This window comes from Drosophila persimilis, unplaced genomic scaffold (genome assembly GCF_003286085.1).
Source record: "Drosophila persimilis strain 14011-0111.01,24,50 unplaced genomic scaffold, DperRS2 tig00000233-arrow-arrow-pilon, whole genome shotgun sequence".
Lineage (NCBI taxonomy): Eukaryota > Metazoa > Arthropoda > Insecta > Diptera > Drosophilidae > Drosophila > Drosophila persimilis.
In genome coordinates this window covers 107167-130202 of record NW_020825308.1, presented here as the reverse complement: position 1 = coordinate 130202, position 23036 = coordinate 107167, and the positions used below count along the sequence as shown (strand labels likewise).

The 23036-nt window shown below is 51.4% G+C and overlaps 5 protein-coding genes across 8 annotated transcripts; 2 read left to right on the top strand and 3 right to left on the bottom strand.

The window, feature by feature from the left end:
- Positions 1-26: 26 nt before the first annotated feature.
- LOC6600695 lies at positions 27-769 on the bottom strand. The gene is made up of 2 exons (XM_002025823.2): positions 394-769; positions 27-337 (listed from the first exon to the last, which is right to left on the bottom strand). Exons 1-2 carry the CDS (start codon positions 566-568, stop codon positions 27-29), a joined length of 486 nt encoding a protein of 161 aa, XP_002025859.1. The 5' UTR covers positions 569-769.
- Positions 770-1347: 578 nt separating this feature from the next.
- Positions 1348-5465, bottom strand: LOC6600694 (ER degradation-enhancing alpha-mannosidase-like protein 2). 2 transcript variants are annotated; one of them, XM_026989381.1, is made up of 4 exons: positions 5184-5465; positions 3992-5120; positions 3436-3936; positions 1348-3378 (listed from the first exon to the last, which is right to left on the bottom strand). In XM_026989381.1, the coding sequence occupies exons 1-4, from the start codon at positions 5297-5299 to the stop codon at positions 2263-2265; spliced, it is 2862 nt and encodes a 953-aa protein (XP_026845182.1). In that variant the 5' UTR covers positions 5300-5465; the 3' UTR covers positions 1348-2262. The 2 variants fall into 2 exon arrangements, with proteins under 2 accessions (XP_026845182.1, XP_002025858.1); XM_002025822.2 differs by having other exon boundaries at positions 1348-3936.
- Positions 5466-5946: 481 nt separating this feature from the next.
- On the top strand, positions 5947-20614 carry LOC6600690 (protein lin-9 homolog). Of its 3 annotated transcripts, none has more exons than XM_002025818.2 (2): positions 5947-5997; positions 17544-20614. In XM_002025818.2, exon 2 carries the CDS (start codon positions 17564-17566, stop codon positions 20438-20440), a length of 2877 nt encoding a protein of 958 aa, XP_002025854.1. In that variant the 5' UTR covers positions 5947-5997; positions 17544-17563; the 3' UTR covers positions 20441-20614. The 3 variants fall into 3 exon arrangements, with proteins under 3 accessions (XP_002025854.1, XP_026845170.1, XP_026845171.1); XM_026989369.1 differs by lacking the exon at positions 5947-5997 and adding an exon at positions 17005-17078; XM_026989370.1 differs by lacking the exon at positions 5947-5997 and adding an exon at positions 17356-17372.
- On the top strand, positions 7098-13094 carry LOC6600693 (WD repeat-containing protein 7). The gene is made up of 2 exons (XM_002025821.2): positions 7098-7161; positions 8103-13094. The coding sequence occupies exon 2, from the start codon at positions 8197-8199 to the stop codon at positions 12796-12798; it is 4602 nt and encodes a 1533-aa protein (XP_002025857.2). The 5' UTR covers positions 7098-7161; positions 8103-8196; the 3' UTR covers positions 12799-13094.
- Positions 20613-23027, bottom strand: LOC6600689 (translation initiation factor eIF-2B subunit epsilon). The gene is made up of 5 exons (XM_026989371.1): positions 22828-23027; positions 22640-22764; positions 21276-22582; positions 20914-21200; positions 20613-20854 (listed from the first exon to the last, which is right to left on the bottom strand). Exons 1-5 carry the CDS (start codon positions 22918-22920, stop codon positions 20630-20632), a joined length of 2037 nt encoding a protein of 678 aa, XP_026845172.1. The 5' UTR covers positions 22921-23027; the 3' UTR covers positions 20613-20629.
- Between the last annotated feature and the right edge of the window lie 9 nt (positions 23028-23036).

Below are 23036 nucleotides of genomic sequence, written 5' to 3'. Positions count from 1 at the left end.
ATTTCCATTTCAAATTCTTTGCGTTTCTAATGAAGCAAAAACCGCAGTCCATTGAATGCAGGACGCTCCGTGATGCGCTCCGCCATCAAGTTTTCGCCATGGATCGTCATGCTGCAGCGCAGTTTTGGGGCATGCAGGAAATTGAGCTCTAGGGCACACTTTCGACCCTGTATCGGCAGCCAGCCATACATTTGCGATTCCAGCAGCGGTGTCCCCAAGCCCAGCTGCCTCTGCCGCTCCAGCATTCTCTCCGGTTGGGTGTAGCGCAGGAAGCGCAGGGGCTGCGCCGGCTTTCGCTGCTCGTACTCGGCGTAGAACTTGCGAGTCAGCATATACTCTAAGGATGAGGAGCAGGTGGAACAAATGAGGAGATCAAAACGTCTGTCAAGGCACCTTTGCTAACCGGAACGAAGGCTTCGTAGAGGCGTATATGCCTGTTGGACTTTCTGATCAGCTCCTGTTCAAAGTCGTACGGCAACGGACGCGGATCGCCCTCATGGTGGTCCTGCCCACTTTCTCCGTCCTCCTCGCCATCGCCATTCTCCGGTGCTGCGCCGCTGGACCTCATCCTGATTGCCTCTCAATTCTCTCAACAAAGTTGTACTCGACGCCGAACCGACTCTGCGACACCGTCTGCACCCCGTCGCGTGTTTCCTCCGTATGACTTGTTCGTCGGTCTTACTTGATTCACTGCAAAAACACGTCTATCAGTACGTTCGTCCGTCTGTCTGCTCATTTCATTTTTCTTTCATTTACAAAAAATTGCACTCATTAAACTTTCGCCATTGTAGCTGTTGTTGCCGGATGGCAGGCAATGCTTCCAATACTACACACGCATCCCCACGTCTCCTCACTCCCCGCCATCCACGACATACAACGCACACACAAAAGGAGCCGCGCCGAGCCGCAAGCAGTTGCGGCAGTAGGGTGTGGAGGGTGTGACCCACAATCACAGTTCCGTCGACGTCAGAGGCCACTGCAGGGCCTGCCAGCCATAGCATAGCATAGTTTCGGTTTACTTTTTCACTCCCAGCATTCCATTCCCTTCAAAAACTTTCACTTCAACTTCGTTTCCAGTTCATATCATGTCATTGGCGTAATTTGGTACAAGCCAAACCGAATCCTTGAAGTAAAAGGAATTTCCGAAAATAAACCCATTGAAATGATTACCATTGCGTGTTTAGGCAATCGCAGGCGCAGCCTGAGCCGGAACACACACTCGCAACCTCTGCCCCATGGCTCTGTTGCGCAATCGACCACACTACTCCTTTCCTGGGCCTCTTGAATGTCGCCAATATTAGATAATCGAATCTAATTGAATGCATAAATACAGGTATAAATCAATTTAATTACAATACAGCCGACAACAGTCAATGCAAATAGTCAACACGCATACACGATTTCCGAATACTTTTATGAATTTATGTACATATTGTATGTAAGCATTTACAAACCTTGTTTTTGGTGATTAACAGAAGCAAAAATGACAAGTATTCATTATGATAAATGAACTGACAAAAGAATAAAGGAAATAAAGAAGGAAGAGCATCCTCATCATCTCATCTCCCTGCTTAAGGGAGCAGGAATGTACCCTATTAAAACTATTGAGAAAACCCTTACTGGAAATCCCTTTCAATTTTGGTTCGACGTTAACATCCTACAAGTTGCTACTCATTTTAAAAACAAACCACTTCTACGTTAGGTGTACCAATATGAGTTTTTAATCCCAATTTAAAATTCTGAATAGCATCAACATCCGAAATTATTCGAAAGTTCGCTAACAAATTGGTTGTAGCCTCAGCCATTTCCCTATATACAGATTCCAAAAGCAACATTTACCAATTTTAAACCAAAGATCCTTAGAACGCTCAAAGCACTCGCACGTTTTTCTTTAAAATTTAACCGAATTCAATTTAAACTAGAATTTAGTTGAGTCTAGAGGGGATCAGCCTGAGTGGAAAATACAAAATTTCATCAATCATTCAATCCTTGAACAGAGCCCTCCCATGTTATTAATGATCTTATCAATCTTATTGTGAAAACTAAACAGGAATGGAATTAAGGAATTTATCTATGCAGTCGCAGATTATAGGCAGACAGCATATCTATATATCCAATAGATACGCGTTGAGTTGAGTTGATAACATAACTATTCAGATGTTCAGATGTGAATACCTTCTAACTAAGTAAATACATATCTACAGATCAGTCGTGTTTAGTTTTCGTGGTGAATGTCCAGGACGATGACTAGGCAGCTCCCTACTACGTCACGGGGTAGAACTCTCGGTACGCAAACTGTTCGATAAACTCGGGGCGCTGACAGGTGAAAAGCTCGCGGGGGTTCTCGTCGTGGGAGTGCTTTTCCAGCGCCTTGCGGGTCTTCTCCTGCAGCAGCGCCTCGTCGAACTTCACGCGTTGCACAGTGGTCTTACGCAGTATGGTCTGCACAAACTGTGACCACACCGATCCCTCCTCAGAATCCACCACTTGCTCCTCCGATTCCTTCTGCTGCTTCAGCTCGGGCTGCACAGCCTTTTCCCTGACTTCAGTGTTAGTGTTAGGGGCTGGCTGAGCCTCCGCTGGGACAACAGCCGGCTGAGCAGTTGCTGTCGCCACAGCCACGGCCTTCTCCTTGGTCGGCGTCAATTTTTGCATGAGGGTTTGCAGGCGGTCCACCGTCTCGGACATCCGCTTCCGGAAAGTCACGAGGCGCCGCGTGTACTTGAATAGCTCTCGCTGTTCGGGGGGCTTCAGTTGGACGACCTTCAGGGTGCCTAGCTCGACAGGATCGAGCAGTGGGGAAAAGCTGGGCGCCGCCTCTTTGGTGCCCATGAGGTAGATGCGATGTACAAACGCCTGCATGGCGGTGGTGTTCATCAGGGCTATCTCGTAGCCGACGCAGGCCTTGAGGATAGCTTGGTCGATGTCGCCTACTTGCGGAGTTGAGTTCGCATGCGAGAAGGAGTCCGCCAAGGCGGCAATCTCCAACTGAGTGTGCAGAGGATCCTGCTGCCGATCAAGACTGTCTAGGACCTCGGCCAGATGAGTGCGCATCACCTCGCCGTCGGTCTGGAAGCTAAGCAGCTGGAGGTGCTGAATGAGTAGGACGTTGGCCGCGTACTGCTGCTCCAGATCGTACAGCTCCCACAAGGACCGCATGCGCTCCTCATACTCCTTCTGAGCACCCGCTCCGAGGAAGTTGCTGATGTTGCTGTCGTACAGCTGCAGGCCCCGGATGAATGCCACATCCATCGTAAACTTGCCCATGAAGGCCAGCACATAGTTGAGGGCGTCGGTGGCGCTAGCAAAGTTCTCTCGGCGGCGGGCAAAGAACTCATCTAGGTCGCTGACGGTCAGCTGGTTCCGCAGCACCTTGATCTGCAACAGGCTTTGGTTGAGTTCACGCTCCTCTCGTATACGCTCGAAGTTGCTCACCAGCACATCCCCCACCGGTTGTTCAAACTCGTCGAAAACCTCGATGTCTACGGCCATGGTGGTGGAGTGTTTGCCCTTTTCCTGGTCCCTATCCCGATCCCGGTCTCGATCGGGGATCGGCTCCGCATCGTAGTTGGGAAAGTCCTGCGACTGGCACTGAGGCACCCAGTGCTCTTGTTCGACCAATTGCTGCTCGCGACTGCGCTTGAAGATCGCATTGGCGCTGAGTCGCTGCAGGTCCAGGGAGCCGAATATATCCTCATTGTGGTCGTGGCAGCAGTGCAGGGCCGACATGTCCATGGGGTGTGCCTCAGTGTTGAAAATGTAGGCGCCCGCCTGTACGACGCACGCGTTCTCCTCCGTTTCTACCAGCTCACCTTGGGCCCCGTCGCTGTGCAGAAAGTTGTCACTGTCAAAGAGCAAATACAGGTACTTGCTCGTCTCAGCCAGGAAGAACGACTCCATCCGGTTCTCCTTCTCATGCGTCAGCACATTGCGAATCTGCCAGAAGAGCGAAAATAATCGACGGGAAGAATCAGCTTTGAGTTATGCTTACCGTTGCATACCCACACTTGGTCTTGGCACTGAACTCGAGCGATTCCAGTACCCGCTCTCCAAGCTCGAGCAGGTACTCGTTCTTGGTGGATCGATACAGATACATTGCCGACTCAATTAGCTCCGGGCGGAGGGGGTAGACCTCGCGATCAGGGGACGCCTCGCCGGCGGCAATGTTGTAGAACTCGGGCAAAAACCCGTACTTCTTCCACACGCTGATGTAGCGTACGATGGTGCGCATGGCCGGCTCTGTGTCGCCGATGATGCTGAGGATGCCGGGCCAGAAGGCCTCGAGCGACTGGAAGACTGGCAGAGTGACGTGGCCCTTGTTCATGCCTACCCACACGTACCAGTCCTCCTTGCGCATGTACTTGTCGATGGCGGCTCGCGCCTCGTGAAAGAGCTCGAGAAGCTCCGGCCGGTTGAGCAGTATAGCGGCCTTTACCAGATACTCGAATAGGGAGTCGACGCCCGCGCCGATGCCCGAGTCGAGGGCTGTCCAGCGGCCGCTCTGCACGTCAATGTGATTGCCGAATAGGCCGATGGGTGATCGATGCTCCCAGAGGGCGTACACGGCCTGCAGCGCCACCTCCTCGTAGATTTTGTTGCCGGTTAGGCGGCTCAGCGTGCCGAACTCGACGAGAAAGGTGCCCACACCGGCTGTGCAAGTCACTGGAGTCTCGCCCTTGGGAACACCGTAGCGGAGATTCACCGTGCCGTAGGGCATGCCCGTGTTGGTGTCAAAGGCCGGCAGCAGGCGTCGGGCCACGTCCTCGGCCATGCGCAGCAATGGACCCTGGCAGGGCCAGCCCGGCTCCGGCGCGACGCCAGCGCGACGCGACAGCAGATGGGCGGACAGCAGACCACCCACGATACGGATGTTAGTCTCGAAGACGGACACGTTGATGTCCCGGTCGAAGTTCATCTTTTTTGTGAGCAGAGTGAAGACTCGCTGAAACTCGGTGAAGTTGCCCATAGTGGCCAATGTGTCCAAGGCATCGATTAGCGTAAGCGAATAGCTGCCCCAGGTGTCGTGGCCGTCGCAGGTGAGTGGGCGTAGCTCGTCATAGTTGGAGGCGTGCGTCAGATAGCCGTCGTAAGCGTGCTGGAACATACGCCGAACATCCTCTCTAGGGGAGTAGCATGAGGATGGTAAAGTGTTGAACGTTTTGATGCCAATACAAGCTACTTACCGCAGCTCCAACATGCGCGCCCGTGTGTAGTGCTTCTGTGAGATTCCCTGAGCCAGCAGACCGAGGAACATCCACAAATGGCATATCACGTACAGGTTATTGCCGACTTTTTGCATATTTCACCAGGCTGAGGCATTAATCGGTCAGTCAATGAATAGCACTAATCCAATTATGAGCATTCTCAATTTGCTATAGCCAGAGTCATGAGGCGGCCGTATGATGTGGATGCGGCTCTGTCTACGTTGTGGCAAAACAAAAACAATGAAAACTTTTTTATTCAAACCACGGACAGATACTCTTTCGATTCTGTATACATCTATGCACGATGCATTTACATCCGTTGTCTCACTTTGTCACTCTAAATTGATTCAAACATAACTCCAGCTTATAGTAAATACGTTTCTACCACCCAGGTATTTCTTAATTTTATATCTCGGCAGAGGGATGACGAACTCTACCAACAAACAGATATGGCTGTCATAAGGGTATCAACAGCTGTTGATACTCTAAAACTATCGGCCGGGCTACCTCTGCAAGAATTTAATATTTTAACAAAACATACATCACCAAATAGATGCGAAAATCCGTGTTTTTAATTAAATCAACGTTTACAGTGTAGATTATTCAAATTTTTTAATCGATATATTTTTTACTACTGCGCGACACTCGCGCCTTTTCTTTGCGACAAGTTGGCAGCACAAATTTTTATTTCTCTGCTGGCCATTCAAAAGTGTGTGTTCTTTACGAATTGTGTTGTAAATTCAAAATAAAGGGGAATTAAAGTACAAAAAAATTGCAAAAACTATATAAAGTAGTAAGTAAACCAATATAGCACTTATATATTTAACTATACCTTGTTAGATTGTTCAATATGATTCGATTTAAGCAATTGTTTGTCCTGCAAACAACTGGACCACTTTCTGCCTGTGTGCCGAGCTATTTTTTTAATGTTTATTTTTACTAAACATATCCTGCGAGTGATTATTAAAACCAGATCAAAGCCTATGGACTTATCTCTGGACGCTTTGAAATGATTTGTGCTTCAATAGGCAGTGCATTGTGCAAAATGCAATTGTGTGTAAAGTGTTGTCCGTTGGGCCAAAAGTAACAACATAGTCGCCCACTCCATGTGGGCTCGTGTTTAAAATGGCCCAAATGCTATGAAAGATTTCGCGATTGCGTTCAAAATTATCTTAGTCATATATTGTCCCATAATTTATAGAAAGTGTCGCGAAAACCATCAAATTATAAACAATTGAAGTAAAATATTAAATTTTTGAAGCAGGGTTGTCGCCCCTTCGCACGCTGGTGTCGCAGTAATCGATTCGGAAGTGTGGCAACACTAAAACTTATCGAAAATCTTACCCCACGGTCGATAAGATATTTTCGTTGCTTTTTTTTCTTCTGCCTCAGTCGTACAAAAAAGGGAAATATGTATAAGAAAGTATAAAAAATCAATTGCTAAAATCAATTGTTTGAGTGCGTGTGTATCGACCATTAGTAGTGCCATTCAAACTTGTACGAGAGAGCAACAGTTCGGACGAATCAAAAACAAAATGGAAATATGCATAATATGAAAAATTGTCAGCAATAACAAAAACAGAAGTAGCAACAACAATAACAGCCGCAGAAGCAAAAGCAATATCAACGTGTGTGTTGTAATTGTTAGCCATCAGCAGCACGTACGAGGGGAAGTGTGCATATGAATTAGAATCGTGGGACGACAGCGACGACGACGACATTGAAGTTCGCTCCTCTCTTATACGCACAACTTGGAATGCAGCAACAGCAGCAGCAGCCGGAGAAAAAGCACGAGACCGAAAAAACAGCACACGGATGCGGATGCGGATCAGGATCAATCAATATTCCCAATCAACAAACCCAAGCAATCAAAGCGATTGAGTAGCTATACCACAGCTATCGGGAATCGGGAAGGGAATCACGCGCCACCCCAATACGGAAAACACACCAGAGAAATGTTAGCGAAATTCTAAGTTACATACATATCTACAATTATTGTTGTTGGCGCATTGGCCAATGTGTGTGCGCCCGTGTGTGTGTGTGCGTCTAGTGCCCATTTTCTGCGTAGTTGTGTGTGCGATTGGACTCTAGGCGAATGAGTATGTGTGTGTGTGTAGGCCAGAGAGACATACAGACAGCCAGCAGCAATCCGTTTGGTTTGGGTTGCGGCGATGCCAAATAGTCTCGTCTGCTCAATTAATTTATCGTGCCTCAATTGCTGACAGCCCCGATCCGATCAGTTTCCATGCTAATGCATTCCCTGCCATTCCGGTCGTCCGTCCTTAAAAGTGACTGCGGATCCAAGGTTGCCCCTGCCCCAGCCCGTGCCCCAGCCCGTGTCTGCTCCCGTCTCCAATGTTATTGCTATTGCTATTGCTATTGCTATTGTATAACCCCAGTTGGATCGGCTCGAATCTCTTGTTTATCTTTGCCATTCCAGTGGCCAGGCACAAAGTACAGTAACAGCTGGCAGCAGCAAACTACACATGAGCAGAGCACAAATGCGTGAATGAGTGGAGGAACCAGTGGGAGTATGACCGGGGGGGAGAGCTGATTCGATTCGATTCCGATAACCCAACAGCCACTCACTACCACAGTCACCTGTTCACGTTAACTGTTATCTCGGAATGTGCACAGAAGAGTGGACACCGTCAGTAGTAGATCTCGACTCGGATTCATGTTACGAATGGAACGGAAAGGAGAGGCACTTCTAGGCACTCCCTGCTCGGGACTTTTAGTTGTATGTCCGTGCTGTTCCGCCAACAGTTGACGGTTATGCAAGCCTGCCCCCGCAATTGCAATGTTTGCAGCTCCCTCTGTACGACCAGGCACTGCTCACACATACACAGGCGCGCACTCGAGGTCGAGCAAATGTTAACTTAAGAATACTTCTTGCAGAGCCCAGAGCAGCCCCGCAAGAGAAGCGCAAGGAGGAGGCAGTAAGGAGTGATTGGGGAACAGGACCAAGGGTAAGGGTGGTGTGGGAGTCACCATGGTGAGTACCAATCTGGTGGTGCCGGTGGTGCTGTGGGGACCCACGGCGCCCACGCACTGCATCTCCAGTGTGTTTCTTTCGGACGACCAGTGCACCCTGGTCACCGGCTGCTACGACGGACAGATTTGCCTCTGGCAGGTGGAGCCCAGCACACTGAAGATGTCGCCCCGCTGCCTGCTGGTGGGCCACTCGGCTCCGGTGCTCTGCCTGGTGCGGGCCTCGCTGCTGCCCGAAAACAACTTCCTGGTGAGCTCCTCGGAGAACGGCGAGATGTGCACCTGGGACCTCATCGACGGCAAGTGCATGGAGGCAGTCAAGCTGCCGCAGGTGCACACACAGATCCAGAGCTATCACACGGCCAATAGCGAGGATATTCGTCTGTTCTGCATCGGCTATTACGCCGAGATCATGGTGATGGACCCGTTCAGCCTGGAAGTAATCTACGTGCTTAGCTCCAAGGTGAAGCCAGACTGGATCTCGGCCATCCACGTGCTCCGGCCCATGCGGCGCAAGGACGACGTGGTCCTGGCCATCACCACCACGGGCACAGTGAAGGTGTGGACTCTGACGGGGAACGAGAACAAGCACGCGGAGCCCATCTACGAGAACGAGTCGAAGGAGATCCGCTGCCTCAACGCCATAACCATGAACTGCTGTGCCCAGAACCAGCGCACTGTGCTCTTGGTGTGCACAAAGTACTGGCAGATCTACGACGCCGGGGACTTCACCGTTCTCTGCTCCGTGATCGCGCCGGCCCGCGAGCGCTGGCAGGGCGGCGACTTCATCACATCTGACCGCGTCATGCTCTGGACGGACGAGGGCAAGGGCTACCTGTACAGGTTGCCCGCCAACTGCATCCCCGACAACAAGGAGTTCCACTCGAAGAGCGTCGTCCGGGACGCCCCCTACCTGTACTACGTGCTCCAGCATGCCGGCGACAAGGTACTCTCCTGTCCACCAGCCATGAAACTGCTGCTGGCCGGAAGCAACGCAATAGGCAATGGAAATGCCAACGGCAGTGGCGGACAGCACAACCTGCTGCGCGGCGACTCTGAGGGGTACATCTCGGTGTGGAATGTGCCGGAGGTACCGCTGGACAACATCAGCATACTGCAGGCCAAGCAGATGCCGCCGCGCGTCCTCAAGCCACACGTGTGCACTTCTCTGGTAGAGGCCTGGTCCATTATGGATCCGCCGCCCGTGGGGATACTGGATCAGCTGTCGAGGATCACCGAGTCCCCGGTTAAACTCACCTCGAGCATATACTTGCCGCAACAGAGTCGGCTGGTCATCGGGCGCGAGGATGGCAGCATTGTAATCGTCCCCGCCACCCAGACGGTGATGATGCAGCTGCTGGTTGGCATCAAGCAGAACTTCAGCGACTGGCCGTCGCACCAGATCCTCTACGGGCACCGCGGCAGGGTGAACTGCCTGCTCTGTCCCTCCATGATCCACTCGCGGTACGAGAAGTCGCACCTGCTGTCCGGCGGCATCGACTTTGCCGTCTGCCTCTGGGACCTGTACAGCGGCAGCATGCTGCACCGCTTCTGCGTGCACGCGGGGGAGATCACCCAGCTGCTTGTGCCGCCGGAAAGCTGCAGCCCGCGGATCCTCAAGTGCATCTGCTCGGTCGCCTCGGACCACTCGGTGACTCTTGTGTCCCTGCAGGAGCGCAAGTGCGTTACCCTGGCCAGTCGCCACCTGTTCCCCGTGGTGACCATCAAGTGGCGTCCACTGGACGACTTCCTCATCGTGGGCTGCTCGGACGGCTCCGTCTACGTGTGGCAGATGGAAACCGGCCACCTGGACCGGGTGCTCCACGGAATGCTGGCCGAAGAGGTGCTCTCCGCCTGCGACGAGCAGGCAGGCGAGGACGGGGTCGGTGGTGGCTCCTCGGGGGTGAGCGGCGCCTCGACCAGCGAAATGGGGATGGCCAATCCGGCGGTTCACTTCTTCCGCGGCCTCAAGTCGAGGAACATGAACGCCATCCGCCACGCCACCCAGCGCGGGATCACCCAGCTCCAGCAGCTGCAGGGCCACAACCAAGGGAACTTTGACTTCCTCATGAAGCACCGCAGCAATCCACTGGTGATCCAGGGACTGCGCACCAACCCCAAGGACGCCGAGAGCCACATCCTGTTTTTCGACATCGAGGGACTGATCTTCGAGCTGCACAGCGAGGAGTACGCCCAGATGACGCCGGCCACCTTGGAGGCGCTGGGGGTGCACCTGCAGAACCCGAAGGATGGCAAGTCGATGCACCTGGACGCGAGCAAGAAGATTGGGGACTTCTTCAACAAGGTGAAGAACAAGGCCGTCGACGTGGAGAAGATCCTGAAGGACAAGGACAAGCACGGACTCGTCCAGAAGTTCAAGGAGAAGACGGAGATCGTGGAGAAGAAGGTTCAGGCCAAGGTGGAGAGCTTGCAGAAGGCGGTGGAGTCGCACGAGGAGCAGCAGGACCTGAAGAGCAAGATCGCCTCCAAGATGGAGGTCACCCACGTGATGGAGGTGGCCCAGCTGCTCCTCTCGCTGCTCCACTCGTGGGGCCTGGACCCGCACCTGGACAAGATGTGTGAGACGCGGCTGGGCCTGCTCCGTCCCATCGTGCCCATCTCGTACGGGGTGCTCTCCAAGGCGGGCTACATGTCCCTGTTGCTGCCCACTTGGCAGAACAACTACGACATTCCGCCGGGCCTCCAGCTGCCCTCCAGCTCGAAGAAGCGCCCGCTTCCGGAGGAGCTGCAGCGCCTGGAGCACCTGACCGCCATATTCACTTCACGCCTCCACTGGGAGCTGAGCACCACGCTGACGACTAACCACATCCTGGCGCTGGTAGCCATGTCGAACACGCTGCTGTCGATGAGCGCCGCCTCTTTCCTGCCGGACAGCGAGAAGCACAAGAAGCTGCAGCGCCTGGCCCAGCGGACCGACTCCACGCTGAGCAACGAGGAGGAGCGCGAGGAGATCCTCGCCCACCACATTTCACAGATCAAGCATGCCTGGAGCCTCCTGGCCACCCACCACTGCTTCCTGTTGCCCGACAAAATCGAGGCCCTCGAGCCGAAGAAGTTCAAGCGACCCCAGGTGGAGATGATGGTGAAGCGATGGCAGCACCACTGCATCGAAATCCGCGAGGCTGCCCAGCAGATCCTGCTCGGGGAGCTCACCCGCATGGGCAAGAAGGGGCGAAAGCAGCTAGTCGAAAGCTGGGCTCAGTACCTGCCCCTCTACACCCACACCGAGCCCATCGTGGGGGCCCAGCAGCAGCTGGTGCTCCTCAGCCAGAGCTCGAGCGGATCCCATGCCAGCGTCGGGGCTGGAGGCGGCGGCAGCAGCAACGGCACCCACTCAATTAGTGGCTCAGCTGCGGGTGCCGGGGCGGGAGGAATTCCCGGCGCGGAACAGCACCATGACGAGGACTACGAGGAGGAGGAGGAGGAGATCATACGCAAGCCGTCTAGTCTGTCGGAGCTGAAACGCAAGCAAACCACGGCCGTCATCCTGCTGGGCGTGATCGGGGCAGAGTTCGGGCAGGACATCTCACAAGAGTCGCCCAACCACCGCGGGAGCATCAGCCTCGCCACTGGGGCGACCGGACAGAGCGGAGAGCGCCGCATATCGTCCGTGGTGGAGGGCTTCGGCATAGCCAATAACCTGGCCAGGCTCACCTCGATGGCCCTGGCCCACCTGCTGTATGCGCCGCCCTCGCCCAAGCTGCCCCAGTACACGCCGCTGCGGCGAGCGGCCATCGACCTGCTGGGCAGGGGCTTCACGGTGTGGGAGCCCTACCTGGACGTGTCCAAGGTGCTGCTCGGCCTGCTGGAGATCTCGTGCGAGGGCAAAGCGGTGCCCAATCTGAACTACAAGCTTCCGCTGACGCCACAGGCGGACGCCTGCCGCACGGCCCGGCATGCCCTGCGCCTGATAGCCACCGCCCGACCGGCGGCCTTCATCACCACCATGGCCCGCGAGGTGGCCAGGTACAACACGATGCAACAGAACGCGCAGTCCATCAACGCGCCCCTGACGCAGTCAGTCCTGTACAAGGCCAAGGGCGAGATCCTGCAGTGCGTGGAGATGCTGATCGACAAGATGCAGTCGGAGATCGCCAGCCTGCTGGTGGAGGTCATGGACATCGCGCTGCACTGCGTGGACAGCAACGAGCTGAAGGTCCGCGGCCTGGCCGAGCTCTGCCCGCCGATCTGCAAGTTCAACCAGATCTCCCATTGCTCTCAGACCCGCCGCATCGCCGTCGGCGCCAACAGCGGCAACCTGGCCATCTACGAGCTGCGTCAGAACAAGTGCCAGATGATCCCCGCTCACACGCACCCCATCACCTCCCTGGCCTTTTCGCCCGACGGCAAGTATCTCGTCTCGTACTCGTGCGCCGAGAACCGGCTCTCCTTCTGGCAGACGAGCACCGGCATGTTCGGGCTGGGACAGTCGCAGACGCGTTGCACCAAGGGCTACTCCACGGCCCCCATTCCGGACGTTTCGCGACTCAACCCCATGCGGCTGGCCAAGCTTGTCTGGATCAATAATCGTACGGTGACCCTCATGTTGGCTGACGGCTCCGAGACGCGGTTCAATGTCTAAGGACGCAATCTCTAGGGCAGGAGGAACGAATGTATTTTAGCAGGCAATCAACGCGGGCTTCAAAAGCGACGGCGATACGAAACTACACAACAATAATTATTATGAATGAAAACGAAGCCAATTTATCTAAGGATTATGTTTCTGCAAACGAAGCCAGGAAAGGCGCGAAAAGAAGCGGCAGCAAAAGGAAAAGCAAAAGGATAAGGAAAAGGGAAACAAAATCATTGCGATCGATGCGACTCACAAATTAATTTTGTTATTTATTTATATATCCTACAATATGTGTATGTATATTCTATCTATATATTCTGTATCTTTATGTATTTTAATGTATGTATTAGACGATTTTAACGTATCGTACCTTCCACTGTTGCGGCACGGCAGTACGCCAGGTGTTCCCCCAATACGGCAGTGAATCCGTGCATCCACCTGTATGCCCCAGTATCCCCTGCTAATTTTATTCCTAGAGCTACATATATTTTACCGATTCGCCGCTCGTGCACAGCACGCGTTTTACCTCCTGTTCCAGTTCCAGTTGCAGTTGCAGTTGCAGTTTCTGTTCCTGTTTGTCGTTGTAACCTACCTACAGAGAAAATATTACCTATATCCAAATATTAACAGTCGCCAATAATTACTATAGTACATACTACCGTTCCGACCTACAGGCATGTGTATACAAAAAGCAAGCAAAAACAACCACAACATCATCAACAACCACAGAAAGAGGAAAACCTTGTAAAACAAAGAACGAAAAGCTGTTATTATGATTACAAACTATTATTATTATTATTAATATTATTACTACTATTGTATGCTACTATTATTACTATTATTATCCATATTTGTTATACATAATGTATTGTTATATATATATATATCTAAAGAACCTAAACAGATGTATTGCAAAACGTTACAAAAAGTTACAAAAGAAAGAAAAGCAAAAGGCAAACAAACCCACTAAATAACTAGAAAATAGAGCCAAGTGTTTTTTTTTTCTATTGCTATCCTAATTGTAACTACTATTATTATAATTACTTTGTTTTTCGATGTAACTCGGCCTAGGCGCCAGGCGTATCCATGTAAGAACTCGTTGTTTTTGTTTCGTTCTGCGGAAACTGTACAGATAATTCTGTGTAAACAAGAACACCCACACACGTGCATCATTTATTCTGAAGCTCGGAGAAGGCGGATAAGCATGGAGTGTCGAGTGTTGAGCGAGGAACCAACCGCTTGCCGAGCGCGAAATGTATCCGAGAAACTATTTATCCTAAAAACATACGATATGTACGTTATTATAGAATGGAAATTGCAATGTACGCATCTTTATGTATCTAATACCTGAAACACACGCAAGCGTCCATGTTGCATGTGTATCGAATTGTATTGTGAATGAATGTATTGTATTTGCAAATATTGTATGTGCTTCACCTACGAACTACACTACATGTATGCACATATGCATAGTTACATACGAGGTCCTTCAATCAAAGTATTACGCAACAAAATGAAACGAAACGAAACGAAATGAAGCAACTAAACCAATTATGTACCGCAGCATACAGCAAATAAAGTCAAACATGAGGAAACCGTTAATATTCCAATCATTCCCTTGACCTTCTGCAGAACCGACAAGAAGGGCATACCATTCACATGGGCAAGTGGCGGTGCTTATCTCTTCTATGTGCACAGATCTCTCGTATAACTTTATAAATATCGTGACCACAAGCACCACAATCACAAAAACAATAACGGAGCGAATTTTCTCTCCCTTTTCGGTTCAGACAAGACACCACGAAAGCGTCAACCGTTATTCGCGAGTACATAGTATGTACATTAGGGTTCCGCTTATTTGTGTGCGCGAAGAAAATGCGTCGAAAGATAAGGTCTCAAACCTCTAAACATTGTTTAAATAAGCGCAACCCCAATGTAAATAAATACTTGAGACCTGCATGAAGCCACAGTATTCATAGAATCACAGCTTTACTTATGCCCCTTTAGTGCGTTCGATCTTTATTCGATCCTGCCTTCAGTCGGATTCGAATCACCCCGAATCACTAAAGACTTTCGTTCGTATGCGGAGAAATCCCTTTGTGTATGCGTGGACATATTGCACACACGGAAATCGGTATCGTGCATGCACAAAAATGTTGTGTACTCTGCACCCACCCATGACGCACCCACAGTCGAACAAAGGCCCTCAGGCCGAGGGCGAATCAAAAAAAAACAGCATTTTGTATGCTGCTTTATCGTTCTATCTACCAGATAATCAAGTAGAGAGTGAGCGAGAAAAGAACCGAGTCGATTCGGGATTCGCTTTATTTGGTCCGTTTTGGCCGAGCTATTCGAAGTTATGAGAAAGCTGAATCGCTGATTCGGTTGTCCGTTTATGCAGAGCGCTAGGACATACACTTGTAGATCCATGAACTTGAGTATAACAGCAATGGAATTGAAGGTTACTGCTGTCCTGAGAGCTCTTCCATCGTGATTTTTGAGGAAAAATCAATCCGGTTTATCCGTTAAATGATTCCATTTTCTATAAGAAAGAGCTTTTCCATCATGATTTTTGAGGAAAAATCTATCCGGTTCATCCGTTAAACGATTCCATTTTCTACAAGAAAGATCTTTTCCATCATGATTTTTGAGGAAAAATCAATCCGGTTTATCCGTTAAATGATTCCATTTTCTATAAGAAAGATCTTTTCCATCATGATTTTTGAGGAAAAATCAATCCGGTTTATCCGTTAAATGATTCCATTTTCTATAAGAAAGAGCTTTTCCATCATGATTTTTGAGGAAAAATCTATCCGGTTCATCCGTTAAATGATTCCATTTTCTATAAGAAAGATCTTTTCCATCGTGATTTTTGAGGAAAAATCTATCCGGCTCATCCGTTAAATTATTCCATTTTCTATAAGATTTTACAGTTTTATCGGCGTAATTTTATTATATAATTTTTTTAAATTGAATTCAATGAAAAACGATCGTTAACCAAATGGTACTTTGAGAGTCGCGGCCCAGGGCGACTGTACCCATACCCGGTACTCATTCAGTGTATCAAATATACATATTTATCAGGAGTTATTATCGTTCGCTATTCGCAAAAGGTCCCGGTTGATTAGTTGGTGAAGGCGGGTAGGACATGGACATAGGAGATACCGGCTATCTGTATCAATTCTCGTTAAGAAAGAGAGAGAGAGAGAAAATACATAGAGCGAGCACATAGCAGGGGATCTGCCATGGGTAATGGTTTTGTTAATTCTGGCTATATTTTCCACAGGATTTTGTTATTTAACCTCTTATTTTCTTCGTAATAATCACGGTTGATTACAAGTTTAATTACACTAAATTTAAAAAAATTTACATTCAGTAAAATACTCGTTTTTAATATGCAAAATATGAAAAACTCTCTTGGAAACTGTAATACTTTTTCAACTTTCGCCTACATTTTTTGATTCAGAGTGTAATTTAACGGGGATCGAAATCGGTGACCCGATCTGCTTCAAATTCTTGAATCTTTTAGTAATCTGTAGTTTCGCCTCAGCAAATTTGGTTCATCTAGATCTTAAAGTGTCTGAGAAATAAAACAATAGGGCGGACCATGATGAAATTATGCAAGGTGGTCCGCAAACGAAACGCGCCCTCTTTTCGGGTCTTATTTTGCTCAGTACGACTCGTTTGCTTGTTGCAAGTAGCTCTATGTTACGGATGTTCACAAAACTCCAATGCCAAAAAACAATTTCAAATAGACCGCATCTAATAGATGAATATGTCTCAAAAGCTAACAATATACATTTTCCATCGTTTTTCTGTTGAGTTTAAATATTTTACAAACCAAACAAAACGGCATCCATATATCTGTATCTGTGTCTGTGTCTCCTCTCACATCAAACATGGCGTCAAAGTTGGCTCTCAGTTGTGCTGAGCGTAAAGTAAGACCCAAAGAGAGAGTTTGCGGACAGACAGACATGCCTATGTATATAGACTCGGCTTTGATAATGATCCAGAACACATGTCTAAACATTATGGGGTCCGAAACACATATACAATTAAACAAACAAAGGCAGAGCTAGTTTTATTCAATGAGATATTTTCTTGTCCGCCGATCTGGCTATATTTTTGAGCAATGGTTCACCCCCAGTTCACGAGAACACCATCGCGAACCGGTTCAAGCTTCAAGCTTCATTAGAAAATGCGACTTTGATGTCAAGCTAGATCAGTGGTCGACACGGCCCTATCTTCTGGGCATAGGAGAGCGTTCTACTGCAGCGCTGCCGCTACAGGTACAGTACAGCGCACAAGAGCGATCCGGCGCCGTTTTGCCTGCTGTGAACGCACTGCAAAACATGTGATAGGAGGTACGAGCGGTGGGAGAAAGCCACTGCCGAAGACAACCCAACCCCAGAACGAACACTGCCACCGCCTTACCACAAAGCTTCCAAAGAACATTTGCTATAGTCGGGCTAGAATAAGAATAATCAGATAGATCGAACAGACCTTCCTTTGGCACTGTTGCCCGAATACTGTTTACGTTTACCCTCTCCCTCGACAATTGATAAAAGTATACTCGTACTTGTGTAAGTATCTCGGCCCCAGAGAGTCGACAGCCGTGCCTGCCGAGTGTTCCGATTTCAGGAAAAGTAAGAAGAAATCTTGGGCTGTAGGCTGTAGGCTCACTACTTGTAGGAGTATTAGCTTGAATGTTGTTTTCTAGATCTTCAACTGTCTGTTTTCTCTGGTCCTTGCAGCTTGTATTCGCCCAGTGAAAATGCCCGTCGCAGAAGCTACCAAAGGCAAGGGCAGGAAGGCAGCAGCCGTTTCTACAGCCGCTGCCGCTGCCGCAAGGAAGAAATCGAGCGAGGAGGAGGCCACCGCTAAGCCAATGGATCACGACGATGACAGCAAGAGCGACAATGAGCAGAAAAAGGATGCCGGGGCTGGTGATGTCGATGTGAATGCAGGCGAAGACGACACAAAAGAGGGGGACGCCACAGCCGAGCCTGAAGCAGATCTGGAGCATGACGAGGACGATGAGCAGGACAGCAACGAGAACAGCGAACCGGAAGAGCAAGTGGATCCGCCGGCCTTCAGCCTGGCCACGCTAGGACTGCAGCGCGTGGGCAGCGCCCCACCACCCAAGCCCAAGGTGACGAAGGCTCCCATCCTAACGCTGAATGCCCGTGGAATGCCCGCCCGAATTCGCAAGAGAAACAAGCTCTTTTACGACGAGAATATTATCAACGACGACAAACCGTTACGCATGAGCCTTGCCCCAAAGAAGGTGTCCGGTCGCCCGCCCCTGGGCGCCGGTAGACCTGGCAGCGGCTGCTCAGGGAAAGTGGCCCACACCGCCCCCGCCAAGGTGCTCAAGAAGCGCAAGGGCGTCGTCTCGCGCTACATGCGCTCCAGCGACAATGGATCCAGCTCCACCTCAGCCGGCAGCCAACATCAGATGACGGCAGCTGGCAACAAGAACAAGAAGACGCCAGCCAAGGGTCAGGCTGCCAGGCAGACACAGTCCGCCGGCAAATCGAACCTATCTGGCCACAAGTCGGGCAAGGGCAGCGGTGCATCATCCGGAGGAACCAAGGGTTCGGCAGCCGCAGCTGCTGCCGCGGCCACTGCTGAGGAGGAGGCTAGCCAGGCTCAGGCCCTGTTGGCGGCCAACAAACGGGTGGGCCAGGCGATCGGGCTCCGCCTGCGCAACCTGCTGAAGCTGCCTAAGGCCCACAAGTGGGCCATCGCCGAGTGGTTCTACTCGTACATAGACAGGCCGCTTTTCGACAGCCGTGACGAATTCCTGAACCACGTGAACGAGCTGGACCCGCGCCTGGGAACGCGTCAGCTCAACCGACACGAGTGGTCGACCATCAGACGCCAGATGGGAAAGCCTAGGCGCTGCTCAGCCAACTTCTTCAACGAGGAGCGCAAAGAGCTGGACAGGAAACGAAAGCTTATGCGCACTCTCCAGTCACGCAAGCCGGGCGAGCTGAAGGACTCCGTTCTCCTGTCGGATATGCCCGATAAGATCCCCATGCCACTGCCGCTGGGCACCAAGGTGACGGCTCGGCTGCGCACCCCCCAAGACGGCATCTTCTCCGGCACTGTCGCCGCCTACGACTCGCTCAACGCCACGTACCGGGTAACGTTCGAGCGGCCCGGCCTGGGGACCCACGCCATACCGGACTTTGAGATAGTGTCGGAAAACTTTCACGAGATGCTGCCACTGCACAGCTTCACCAAGGACTTCCGTCCTAACCTGATGAGCATCTACCAGACCAACAGCCTGGGCTTTACCACCAACCTGGGCTACACGGCCAGCCTCTCCAGTAGCTATCTCCAGAAGCGTCCCTCCGCCAATGGGAGAAAGGCAGGCACAGGACTTTTCGGCCCTCAGAAGCACCTGGCAAGCAATAATGCGGCGGCAAGGAACGCTCTTAGCATGAAACTAAACAAGAGTGATCCCCTGCTGGGTCAGGACGCCATCGGGGAGAGCCCGATACGGCCGCAGCTGATACGAGCTCACAGGTACTCTAACAAGCTGCTGGAGCACCTTGTCCACTTGGAGAAGCATATCGCGGTAAAGGCCGAGCGCATCAATCGCCTAAACAAAATGAACTCCACCGCGGAGCTGGCCATCGACGACATGATGGGCCATGACGAGGCCGGAGAACGCCACCGCCGTCAGATCGCCGACAACTTCCAGCGCCAGTACGCCTACAACATCGTCTCCATTGAGCGCATCAATACCGACCTCATGTATGAGCTCACCAAAGTACAGGAGCTCTCCTCTACGCTGACGCGAAATCCGAATGTTCAGGCCATGATCTCGCCCACGTACCTGCGCGAGGAGTGTCGGGCCAAGGCGAACCGGACGGTAGACGGCATGAACAATGGTCTTGTGAAGAACGAGCGCATGGTGACGCTGCTAAAGAACCTAACCACGCTGCTGATAGTCACGCAGAACCTCGGCGGAGACTGCCCGGTTGGCAAGGTCAGGCAGGTGCTCGAGGGCTGCATGGAGGAGGTGCGCACCAACCTTGTGAGCGCCGATAACATGGATGTGTTCCACAAGAGTGTCCAATTGCGGCTGGAGTTCATTGCCCAGGACATCACTCGGAATCTCGAGAAGCGCAGGCTCAGCCGGGCGGCTGCCGAAGATGTCAAGTCGCCAAAGACACCCAAAGAGGAGGGGACCGATGAGGAAAATGATGCTGATGCCGACGACACCTCAAAGTGCAAAGAGAAGGAGGATAAGAAAAAGAAGGCAGTCGATGCAGACGATTCTGGCAAGGTACTAGCACATAGTAAAGCTGATGACACCACAGAAGCTGAAAAAGAGACAAAGCAGCGGCTGCAGGAAGACAAGCGTGAGCGGATGGACGTGGACAGTGCAGGGCAGCAGGCAGAAGGCGAAGATGACGAGAAAATTGACTCCGAGGCCGAAACAGACAATGCAGAGCAGCAGCGAGAGGATGCACAGTCCCCGAATCCCGCTGTCACCGACGACTCCCAGATAACCATCGAGTCGGTGAAGGAGTCCGAGGATGAGGAGGAGGAGGCGGATATGGTCGGCGTTGAGCGGCTGAACCTAGAGGAAGGGAACTCCGACTTCCAGGATGAATTCATTTACGAGACGAAGTAGAGACGTAATCCAAAACAAATGCGATTAATTTGTCGCGCTTTTTTAGTTTCCTTTTTTTCGATGGACCATTTCATGGTCTGGATCTAGGTTAATCAAATGTAAGAGGGGACTATCAGCAAGATATCTCCGAGGAAAATATCGAGAAGGCGTTGCAATAAAAGGTGTAACAAAATAGTGGCAGTCTTTGCTTTATTCACTGAAATCCTCTTCCTCGTCGTTGTCATCCTCTTCGCTGGACTGATTCAGCCAGTCGACCAGCTTGACGAGGCTCTGGCGCAGCTGGGCATGCTCCTGGCCACCGAGTTGGGCATACCACGCCTGGATGGCATCCTCCGACACGAAGTCCTTGTCGTATAGGTAGTGGACAATCTGCGAGATCTTCTCCTGCACCAGCGGATTCTCCTCGTACACATCCTGAAAGCAATCACTCATCATTCAAATGCCCCTCATACCCTCATCCGCAGATGACGCACCTCTAGGGCTTTCAAGCAGTCCAGCATGGCTTCCTCGCTCTTTATGTAGTTTGAGACCACGGGTCCCAGCTGCTTGAAGGCGGCGCTGATGGCCACCAGCACATTGTTGTTAGCCGGCTCGACGATGCACTGCATACCGAACACGGCCTTGACCACATTGAAGTTAACCTCCTTCAGGGACATGTTGTAGGCATAGCGCGAGGAGTTGATCTCCAATATGAGGAAGTCCGGATTCGACTTCTCCCTGAAGCCGCGGGACAGCGAATCGATCACCTCGCTTAGGAAAACTAGAATTGGGGAAAACACAATTAAATTCAGATCTAGACCCAACGTGCATTCAGGTGCATCTCATCTCATCTCACTGTTGGTGTCGTCGGGTAGGGGCGTGACGGCTCGCGACCCTTCATCGTCGTCGTCGCTGACGTCGCTGCAGTAGCTGATGTCGTCCAGTGGCGCCATCAGGTCACCCATTTTGGGTATGCAGAGCGTCTGCTGGGGCAGCAGCTCCTCGTCATCCGAGTCGTCGGGATCCCCCGTGGTGATGTCGCTCACGATGTAGGCCTGCGGTCCAATGGCCTCTAGCTCCACTGCCTCGTAATCCTGTTCCTGCTCCTGTTCCGCCCTGCGTTGTGTGCTCGGTGAGCTAGTGACCAGGGTCTTGGCCAGCTTCGTCTTTCTTGGGAGCACGCACTTGGCGCCCACGACGCAACCGGCGCTGATATCGCAGTCCGCTTCAATGACGGCGCTGGATCCCACCACGCAGTGTTCCAGCCGGCAGTTGTCTTGTATGGTCACGTTGGCCATCAAGAACACATTGCTCAGCTGACAGTTCTTTCCGATGCGGCAGTTTTCCCCAATGACCGTGTCGCTGATTACAGTGCCTGCCTCCACATGGCTGCCCGCCTGGATCACCACATTCTCACGCAGCGCTACCTTGGACACGTGCGCCTCGTGGCTTTTGTAGATGTTGTCCTTGTGAAAGACGTACTGCTGGTGCAACTTGTAGACGCCCATGTCAGGAACGAGTGGGTAAGCCCAACGGTTGATGATGTCCCGGCTTACAAGTTGGTAGGAGGGCCAGTTATTGACTTTGTGCGCGTACTGGGCGGCCGGCAGCAGGGCTACGTAGATGCGGCTGTCCAGCAACTCCTCGTTGATGAGCAGACCACGCACGAAGTCGTCGCGCGTCTGGAAGTCAAAGTTGTCACTAAATAGCGAAAGCATCGAGGGTGAGCCGATCGCGATTTGCGGGTCCAGAAGGTTGTGATGCAGCGCGACGCAAGAGTTTCCAAGAAATACGTCAAGGGGAATCTGGTAGCGCGCTTCCTTGTGGTTCATTCGCAGGCGCTGGTGATAGTGGAGGCGCGCATTTTGCTTATCGACAGCAATGAGAAGCTCGTTACCGGTGCGGGCATTAATTGCGCACTCCTTGAACACCAGGGTGGCAGCTGTGCCCTTGTCGAACTTTGCCATCCGCTTATGCTGGTCCAGAACCGGCCGTAGGTCTGCATTGGTGACAGTATCAGCGCCCATAAGGATGAAATTACCCCGGATAAGTGCCTTGGCGTCGAGATCTCGCATGGCGTCGCCGAAACAGCGGCATCCCTCGCCCCCAATCATGTGTACAGTCATTTTGAAGGACCAGGAGGCATACGTGGCAATCCCTGCCCTGTGAACATAAAATATTGAACGGAGTCGAACAAAGTGTGACTAAATGATTGTTTACTTGATGTGGTCGCGTATTTCCTGGAGGTAAAGGCTGGCATAGACGAAGACCTCCTCGACTCCGCTGCGATTCAGTGCTATCAATGCATAGTCCAGCATGCTCACGTTGACCAGGGGAAGCAGGGCCTGCGCGGAGAGAAAGGAGGCACGCTATAAAACTTTCCGAGGCGGAAATGGGCCAATAGCTACCGTAGAGCCTTCGTCGGAAAGCGGCTTGAAGTTCCATACATTGTTGTCGGCTATGAGCACCGCCTGGACGATTTCCTTTTCGAATTGTGCCATGCTATCTAACCAAACGACGCTTTCCCGTCAGCCTGAAGTGTATTGGATACTAGAGCCTCAGCTGATATGGCAGTGTTGGTAGACCGCTGTTACACTTTGTTATGGGCGGTCTTAGA

Bases quoted from the DNA above. Each gene is read 5' to 3' on its own strand.
- LOC6600690 (XM_002025818.2), top strand. From the start codon at position 17,564: ATGCCCGTCGCAGAAGCTACCAAAGGCAAGGGCAGGAAGGCAGCAGCC.
- LOC6600689 (XM_026989371.1), bottom strand. From the start codon at position 22,920: ATGGCACAATTCGAAAAGGAAATCGTCCAGGCGGTGCTCATAGCCGAC. The intron at 22,765-22,827 runs GTAGCTATTGGC...CTCTCCGCGCAG, and splicing joins TTTCCGACGAAGGCTCTACG to GCCCTGCTTCCCCTGGTCAA. The intron at 20,855-20,913 runs GTGCGTCATCTG...GATTGCTTTCAG, and splicing joins ACTGCTTGAAAGCCCTAGAG to GATGTGTACGAGGAGAATCC.
- LOC6600693 (XM_002025821.2), top strand. From the start codon at position 8,197: ATGGTGAGTACCAATCTGGTGGTGCCGGTGGTGCTGTGGGGACCCACG.
- LOC6600695 (XM_002025823.2), bottom strand. From the start codon at position 568: ATGAGGTCCAGCGGCGCAGCACCGGAGAATGGCGATGGCGAGGAGGAC. The intron at 338-393 runs GTGCCTTGACAG...CCTCATCCTTAG, and splicing joins CTTCGTTCCGGTTAGCAAAG to AGTATATGCTGACTCGCAAG.
- LOC6600694 (XM_002025822.2), bottom strand. From the start codon at position 5,299: ATGCAAAAAGTCGGCAATAACCTGTACGTGATATGCCATTTGTGGATG. The intron at 5,121-5,183 runs GTAAGTAGCTTG...CTACTCCCCTAG, and splicing joins GCGCGCATGTTGGAGCTGCG to AGAGGATGTTCGGCGTATGT. The intron at 3,937-3,991 runs GTAAGCATAACT...CTCTTCTGGCAG, and splicing joins CCAAGTGTGGGTATGCAACG to ATTCGCAATGTGCTGACGCA.